The following is a 9,247-nucleotide window of genomic DNA, read 5'->3' as shown; positions in this document are numbered from 1 at the left end:
GTCCCCGCCGCGCCGCAGTCGCACAAGGCCGGTGGCTCCCTTATCCAGCCGCCGCTGCACGGGGCCTTCAGGCGGGCGCAAATACCCGTTCAGATAGCAAGGCGGGAGCAGCGACAGCGGCGGCGGCCGTGGGGGCTCGCCGGCGGCGGCGGCGCCCGCATTGTAGACGAAGTAGTTCTGCGCGAGGCCGTCTCCCCGCCGCGGCTGACTGAAGTAGACGTCAATGAGCACGGAGTCTGCATCGGCCGCCACGACCTTCGCATGGAACTCCTCAGCGTCGGGGACGTGGCAGCGCAGGCGCGACACCGCCAGCGGCGGCGCGAGGATGAAGGCGACGCGGATGAGGAGGCCGTTGAGGTCCGGGCGGCCGCCAGCGTCTTGGCGTCGGCGTTGTCGTCCTCGCGGTTGCCGTAGTGCTTGAGCAACACCCACGGAGGGTAGGCCGACGAGCCGGAGGGTGGTTGGGTCGCCTGGGCATCCATGGCGGCGGCGGCTTGGTTTACCCTTGCTGTTTCGTCGATCAGAGATCATCAGATTCCAGAGGCGTCCTTAGTTTTTGGAGACGGAAACGGGACACTGTCTCCTAACAGAAATCGTTAGAAAAGGTGGGGATGTTGACCATCATCACCACCGCTCAAGTGGGGACGTTGACGAACTTCAAATTCTGACCCGTCGGTTTAATCAATCGTTCTGACCTTTCCAGCTGCTCTTGAACATAGATGCAACATCCATTGCCCTGACCTGGTCAACTTTCACACCTTCCATTGTGCATGCATTCTGCTTCCACTTGCCCAATTCTCTGGTTTTTCACTATAATTTTGACACCTTGATAGCGAATTGGGCACATTGGATTACATCCATGGGACCTACAAATCCTACAAACTTGAGCTCACAAATATTATTAGTTCTATTGATTATGTGGTCACACAATTATCAAAATCACAAACTATAGTCTAATAGGACGATGTTCCTTACACCGATCGGAATGAACAACATTTCCTTGGTTCTTATGGTGGAGCTATTCTGATGCATATGCAACATCCACGATAATGTTGGCCTGCTGAGCTAATGTGACGCAGATCAAAGCTGAAGTGGTTGTTGCATCATCTCGACTCAAATAAAATCACTTCTTTATAATCACTACTTTTGCAACATAACGCAAGAAGCCATAGGTTAAGGTTTTTAGAGTGACTAATTCACATCCTCCCCCTCTTAGGCTAGAGCACCCGATCACTTTCAACTTTTTTTTTGCTTGCGAAAGTGGAGTTATATTAAGATGAATCATAGTACATCCCTGAAATTTTACAGAAAACACCCTGGACAACATGGAAATTACAAAATGCAACCCAAAATTCCCAGAAAGCTCTTAACATCGCCGCCACTAAAACCATCAGCAGCGCGGAATCCATCGAGGATGCCATAAAATCCCACCCTTTCGCAAAGAAGTGGGCACACAAAGCTCTTACCACAGCCGGAAAAGAAGGAGACACCCAAGCCGCTGGCCGTGCTAGCAACGCCAGAGAACTCCGCTCGCCCGTCGGAGTGGAAACAGAGCAGATAAAAGCAGATCACAGCACCCTCGCCGAAGATGACGCCACACCCGCCGGAGACTCCTTGAGCCGATAAAAACAGAGTCAGTCAATCTGACTCTTCCTCTTTGCTTGAGCATAATCTGACTCTTCCTCTATGCTTTAGCGTTTTCCTTACCTTTACTTTAGCCTAAATGAAAGAGTGTGCCCCGATCCTTGCTTGTGGTATGCATCATTGCTTCAGAATATGGCATGCCGGGCTTTCAGAAAACAGAATGCATTCCTTACTTGTCCATGCATCCAGCTTTAAAGGAGAAAAGCATCCAATGGGCTTGCTGCTTTTTTCACTTTTTTGTTGTATATATTTCCTGTACGAGAGTTGCCGTTATTTTTGTTGCATTGCATCACCTCATCACTCTCACGCCTGTTTATTTCTGCAATTTCTCGCGGCCATCTCATCTCACATTGACAGTCTCCTCACCTGGAAGTCAAAATGGCGGTTCGTGACAATCCAGGTACAGTTCAATAAAATTGATCCACTATTATATCATAAGGCTAGAAGAATACTGTAGAGTTATTGGTGTGCTGATTCATATGAAAGAATTGAATGATGTAGCTAAGAGGTCTCTGTAGTGGTTTGATGTAGTTAATTGTGCTTCCATGCTGAAATTGTTTGCAGATAGTGGGTATCTTGATGAGCTCAGGCAAATACACAATCAAATCTGTATTAGATGTTTGTACTAAGTGAACTATAGCATAGCTGCATATGTATATATTATCTTCAATTAAAAACTATGCATTAAAATAGATTCATAATGAATCTAGTAATGCCATTAAAATCTTATATATGTTGTCTATCTATATAAAATTTAGCATATTGAAATAACAACAACAACAACAACATAGCATTTTTTCCCAAGCAAGTTGGGGTAGCCTAGAGATGAAACCCGAAAGAAATAAGTTCAAAGTTCAGGCACATTGATAGCTACTCTCCGAGCGCTCCTATCCAAAGCTATCTCTTTAGAAATATTCTAATCCTTAAGGTCTCTCTTATCCAAAAACTATGCATTAAATTTAGCATATTGAAAATTAAAGATAAATCTATGTGGACTTGTAATCTATATCTATAAAACCTATATAGTTGGTCTCCACTAGAGATTTCTCTCCATATGCAAGTTGTCCACCATAGCAATGCACTATTACATGCAATTAAAACCTACTACAGTAGCATTTTGTTATCCACGTCAACAGGTCATGCAATCCACTAACATTAATTTATAATATTTTATTCATTTATAAGAATAATTAGAATATATATATAATTACTTCATTCAGTCACGTCAATATGTGCATCACTATTGAGGTCCATAAGGATTTATTACTATTTCTCTGTTCTCTGAATTAGCCACATCACCTTCATTATTGTAACCATCCAATCAACTTTGTGCATGTCTTATATCCATGAAATGCATGTCTTACTCCTTTCTTTCTTCTCTAACCAAAGAATAACTCAAAAATCTATTATTTTTCATCCAAGAAGTTTCTCATATGGCTTTCAACGTAATCTCTATGAATGCACCATTTATACGAGATTTTCTTTATTAAAAAATCTATCATTTTTTTTGTTTTTTAGCAAACTCGATCTAAGTGTTTATTTGTCTTACTACATGCTCTCCATTGCATTTTATTTAAAATCTTGTTGTATTTTTTATCATAGTTTATCGAAAATCTCTGTCAAATCCCACAGCAACGCACGGAGAATCACCTAGTATCCTATATAGATGGCACCCACTAAGAGTCATTAACTCTATTTCTCTCAACATGCAAGTTATCCACATCACATAGGAACCCACTATATCAGACGCCACATCACCATCCACTAGGATCATATCATCTATTTATATCTTCCACAGATTCTCTGTGACTAATAGCATCCATTCATGGAATTTATTAGTCTTTGCGAGTACTACCCCTACAAAATTCTGACAATAGAAATACATGGAGGACCAATCATTGAGCCACCGTTCAATTCTCTCTCAACAAAGTTAACATGTTTTCATGTATATCATTTGAAAAGAATGTTGCCATACAATCACCTTAATGTTTCTACTTTCAAATTTCCCCCTTAAAAATTTGTTTAAGAAATCTCTCAGCAACGCACGAGGGATCACCTAGTTAAAATTAGAGGGAGTAGCTGTTTTTTTAATGGAGTTAATTTTTAGGAAAATAAGAAGTCAGTACTAGCTTCTGTAAGGTAATACTCTCTCCATTCCAAATTGTAGGTCATTTTGGCAAATCTAGATACATAATTTTTGTTATGTATCTAGACATAGTTTTATCTATATGCATGGTAAAAATTATGTATCTGAATTTGCTAAAATGACCAAATGACCTTATGAATTGGAACGGAGGAAGTCCTATACATAAACAACAATTTGGCCCATGAACCCCCCCCCCCCCCCCCCCCCCCCCCCCCCCCGCCACGGGCTGGCGCGATGAAAAAGGAAATGCTGAACGGGAGGATTTGAATTGCGACGCGATGTCGGAAACGTGGGCGGTGTCGCACCAGGGGTGTTGTGGGGCACCGTCGCAGAATTTTCTTCCCCTCAAAGCTTCTAAGAAATTTGATTTATGTTACCTGATGTAACTAAATAAGTTTCTGATTTTTTTCTGGCAGATTAGGACCATCATCACCTGTGCAGTCTCAGATTCGCAGCTATTAGCTATACATGGGCTTGTCTTCTGATATGGCATCCTTGGCTGTTAATACATGGTATGGGTATAGTACGTCCTTACAGCACTTAAGCTTAATGAAATAAACCACTGCTCCTAGAAATGCAAAATTTTCTTTGAGTCCAAATTATCAATGAAGAAACATTTCTTAAGTCAATACATTCTTGTCACTGCGTTGTTTTTTAAACTGTGCCTCATGACACTATAATATATGATGACTAGATGTAACGCTACTACAGAAATGTAATCCTCTGGTTCCTAACCTAACCCCCTTCAGTCCCGTGTGTGGGAACCCGCACTAATGATCCGAGACTAAAAGGCCTGTAAGGCAAAAAAAAAAAAGGAAGTATTCCGCACCCAGGAGTCAACAGTAAGACCTTTTAGCTCACGCATAAATCCTAGCCACTCTACCTAGACAGCACTTCTGACTTTGGGTGGGATATTTTCCTTTTTGACATAACCTAGAGGATCATTAGTCCTGGACCAACCGAGACTAAAGAACCTTATAGTCCTAATTAACTGAGATTAAAGACACATCTTTTAGTCCTGGTTAGTGTTAACACCCAGGACTAATATCTCGAGGCCTTTATTAGGGCCTGTTTGGTATGGCTCTAGCTCCACCTTTTCTCCACTCTAAACTCTAGCTGGAGCTGGAGCTGGAGCTGGAGCTGGAGCTGGAGCTGCTTAGATGAGGTGTTTGGCTAGAAGGTACTCCCAGCTCCAAAAAGTGGATTTTGATAGTGAATTATCATTTTTACCCTCCATGTGGCAAGGAAGAGTTTCTGTTCTTCTAATTTTCCATTGGCAACAATCCTGGTTCTCCTTTCTTGCCAGCGTGTGCAACGTGAAATTACAATGCAAAATATCATCTGTCGTTCTCTCTAATGGTTTCTACAAAAACTATTCATGATTTTGGACGTTGGATACATTTCGTCAACGTGACAGTTTTGCATCTTTTTTTTAGGTGGGATTAAGCTAAGAATCCACGCCATATCAGCCAGCACTGGTTGGAAATGGTTGACTCTGTTTTTCAATTGGTCGATGACCTTGTAAATGAAAGGTATTACTTTCTTGCCTAAATTAATCTTGTTACATGGTTTCAATTTTATAGTACTCCCTCTGTTGTTGCACTGTGAAAAGATAAAGACTACACCTCGCTCACAGTTATGTTTGTGACATGCCATGATAGTATATAGTAATAATGTAATATACTTTAACAATGTTTTGATGTGTCAAAGTAGGTGGACGCTACTCCACCAACAATAATGGTTCCCAAATTTCCAGCGTATAGTTCATCTATCGTGTCGTGCATCGCGATTAGAAAGAATGAGGAACAATAGCAACGTACGGTAATTAATTAGAATTAAAAGAATGCTAGCACATATATAGTTAAGGATACACATGAGTCGACTCAATATACCGTACATGAGTATACACACTACTGATCACTATCACATGACTGACCATCATGTACCAATTGGACACATATATACCATCATCATCCTACTAAAGGAGACGGCTTTTTGCTACCACTAATCACAAGTACATGCCATTTTGGAACTTGGTGTAGTTATTAATATATCTTCTTTTTTGTTGTTCCTTTTTTTGAAGGATTCCTGGTGACCACGTATACTTGGAGAGGATAGGTGAATATGTTCCGTGGAGTCAAGTACCAGCACTGGAAGAAAAGGTGGCGGACTGGAGCAAGGAGGATCCAGTGATCTGGAACGTTGGAATGGGAGCAGCGGCTTCGTTTGCGCCGACCCTGAGAAGGCTCTTGTCCGAGCGCATCAATGACCTATACGGCCCGTACGAGCACACCATTCGTGTGCGGCTCACCCCTGCCGTGGCAGCAGGCTGCAGCGCCGCCCAGCACTGGCTGGCGGTTGAGGTCCTCATGGAGATGGCACAGGCAGCAACCCGCGAGATACTGCCGCCGCTGCTTCGGGAGCTCAAGCAACTTGCCAGCGAAGAGAGCTACAGGAGCTACGGCTCAAAGATCTCCGACAAGCTGATGTTCCAGGCTTTGGGGAGGGAGTACGTGGAGATTTTCGGGTCGTCGGATCCATCTGTGCAGTGGGACCCTGACTATGGCCATCAACCTCGTACCTCCCCGCTACTCCAAATGGTCAGAGAAGGATATTTGCAAGGGAAGAAGTATCTGCTGCTGGTAGAAAATCTGCAGGTTCCCGTGTCATTGGATGTGTTGGCTTTCCTAGTGGGCCCGGGCAAACGCCCATCAATCTACCAGCAGAACCGCTGGCTCATCTCAGCAGTGTCCCGGGACGTGTGCAACAGAAGCCACCGCATAGATCAGGCTACACGCCAGGCAACCAGCAGCAGGTGGTTTAACCTAAGTTCGGAGTACTACCACGCCCCGGTTCTTGGTCGTCTCCGTCCGCGAGAGGGGGCCGTGCTGATCAGCGAGGCCTTATGGGATGCAGCCAACTCCATCCACAGAAAACTCCGGATCCAGGAGCAACAACAACGAGACCTGAAGTTCTGGTTTCACGTAGCTCAGCAGTGCCTGTACTACAGTGTTCTCTACCATCCACAAAGAAAACCTGATGCTCTCTTTAGACCAATAACAAAAACAAGCCGTACAAGCCCCACTCCTGTGGTGACCTCCGACGAGCTGGTTCGCTGCTGGGTGGCTGAGGGCCTGCTTTCCTCATCAGTAGCTAGCCCCACCGACATACCAGCAGCGGCCGCCAGCAAGAAGGAGAGCAACAAGAGCTACTACAGGTCTGCATATGAAGTAGGAGAGGTCGTCTTCCAAGCCTTGCAGGAGTACTCATTGCTGCCGATCTGTCCTGTGCCCGAGGATGCCGCCACCGGTGCGTCCAAGATAGCGGAGGGTGTTCCTGGACTCAAGGAATTAGCTGAGCTATATGATCTTGACGACAAGGGCAAGCAGCTGAGATGGGTCTCATTCCTGGATGGACGTGGCAGGCATGTGAGCAGGGGTTGGGGGGAACAAACACCAATTATTCCAAGAGAGGTGGCCATGACCACCCTTGTTCTGAGAGGTCACACCAACACATCGATAGCAGCCTTTCATTTCCACAAAGTGTGGAACAGCCATTTGCATGTTCTAGATTTGTCCTACACAAAGATACTTCATCTGCCTCCTGGGCTTTGTCAACTAGTGAATCTCCGCTTGCTCTCGCTCAGAGGCTGCTCTAAGCTCGACACATCAGAGGATGAAACTCCAGGACCGCTCTCCTATTTGGAGAACCTTGAAGTCCTTGATATTAATAGTGTTCCCTTACTCGTACTAACCCGAGAAGATGGCCGAAATAAAAGCAAACTGCACTTCATTGATCTATTAGGGTCCAAAATTTCTACTCTGCCTTCTGAATTCTTCGATGGCATGTCAAGCCTTGAGGAGCTCATTCTTGGCAATTGCTCCAAACTCGAAGAATTGCCTCATTCGGTGGTCAAACTATCCAATCTGTTGGTCCTTCATGTCGAGGGGACTATGATTACCAATTTTCCGGAGGATACATTTGAAGCAATGCAAAGGCTGGAGACACTCAAGCTAATTAACAACAGTAAATTGAGTTCACTCCCAAGGTCATTGTCCGAAGCCAAATGCCTCAGAGAGCTACATATTTACAATTGCATTAGCTTGAGTCTTCAGGATCTCTGGAAGCTATTATCGTACCTTGAGGATCTTTATATTGAAACATGGAAGGCCCTGAAAGATATCAAAATCCATGAGCATCGTAACTTGAGAACATTCTCACTCTCTGGACCATGTATTCGACGCCTATCCTTGCGTGGGTGCAGCAGGCTCAAAACAGTGAACTTCAGTGATGATCTTAGAGCATTGGAGGATGTTGATCTTTCAGGAACAGCTATTGAGGAGGTCCCTCCCAACCTCCCAAATCTGCCACAACTCAGGAAGGTACATCTTCTGAATGTCCAATGTTTCAAGAGATTCCCATGGCATCAGGTGGTTAGGTTTCCCAAGGTTTTCTATTTGGATGACTCTGCTAGTGATGATAATCAGTTTTTGAAGATACATTGCCAGCAGAGAACTTGTGCAGCTGAAAATTATGATAGGGAGGAAAGAAACAATACTGCTCAGATCAACATAAATGACCCCGGTCTATTTCATAGCTTCAACTCAGATGCTGCTAACAAGTTAGTCAAGGAAGGGCAGTTTCTTCAACACTTCATTGTCCAAGTTAAACCACGCAGTGTGAGATGCATGGAGCCGAAGAACAAAAGTGAGATATGCACCAAGATCCAGAAGCAATCACCTTATCTTGATGTGCATTCTTTTGAGGTGTCTAGCATTGTGCCCATGATGAAACTTCAGCCAAAACGACGTCATGTGGAGATATCTGCAAACAATCAGTATCCGCATGGATTAAGGCATCTTCTCTCTGTCACAAAGTCAATATTCATTGGGATGATTCTTCTATCAGATGCTTTACCGAACTCAATTATAGTATGATGTGTCTTGAAGAATGCCAGCTCATTCACTGCCATGAAATGGAAGTAGTATTCAGAATCCATTCCGAAGGTGCAGGGGAAGAAATAGTCCAGGGCCAGAAGAGCAGCACATTAACTCCAAAGGTATTTCAATCCTTAAAGATACTCCTGCTCTCCAATCTGAATAACCTACTAAGCTTGGTCGAGCCTAGTGATCTGGCATACTCTAAGTTGATCTCTTTGGAACTACTCAAACACATTCATCTCGAGCACTGCCCCCGACTGGAGAAACTTTTCCCATGCAGTTTATCATTGCCTTCACTGGAGATTCTGATCATTCTTTTCTGCTCCAACCTCAAGACAATCTTCTACAAACATCCTGATTATTCCGTAGCACCTTCTCCACTCCCAAACATCCAAAGGATCTACCTCCAAGAGCTACCACAGCTGCAGCACTTCCACGATGATGTCACATTTCAGTTTGAAACACCAAAGTGGGAGAAGCTCTTTGTCCGGGCCTGCCGATCCTTTCAACATCTCCC

General features: G+C 44.2%; 1 protein-coding gene across 1 annotated transcript; it reads left to right on the top strand.

Moving 5' to 3' along the window:
- Positions 1-1,625: 1,625 nt before the first annotated feature.
- Positions 1,626-8,937, top strand: LOC120643782. Its single transcript, XM_039920252.1, has 4 exons — positions 1,626-2,044; positions 4,207-4,302; positions 5,227-5,322; positions 5,874-8,937. Exons 3-4 carry the CDS (start codon positions 5,276-5,278, stop codon positions 8,725-8,727), a joined length of 2,901 nt encoding a protein of 966 aa, XP_039776186.1. The 5' UTR covers positions 1,626-2,044; positions 4,207-4,302; positions 5,227-5,275; the 3' UTR covers positions 8,728-8,937.
- Positions 8,938-9,247: the final 310 nt, after the last annotated feature.

Source organism: Panicum virgatum, chromosome 8K, assembly GCF_016808335.1.
Source record: "Panicum virgatum strain AP13 chromosome 8K, P.virgatum_v5, whole genome shotgun sequence".
Taxonomy (NCBI): Eukaryota; Viridiplantae; Streptophyta; class Magnoliopsida; order Poales; family Poaceae; genus Panicum; species Panicum virgatum.
The sequence above is the reverse complement of the archived record's forward strand: the minus strand, read 5'-3'. Positions and strand labels throughout refer to the sequence as shown.

Excerpts from the sequence above, each read along its gene's own strand:
- LOC120643782 (XM_039920252.1), top strand. The coding sequence starts at position 5,276 with ATGGTTGACTCTGTTTTTCAATTGGTCGATGACCTTGTAAATGAAAG. Across the intron at positions 5,323-5,873 it reads GATGACCTTGTAAATGAAAG|GATTCCTGGTGACCACGTAT; the intron begins GTATTACTTTCT and ends CTTTTTTTGAAG.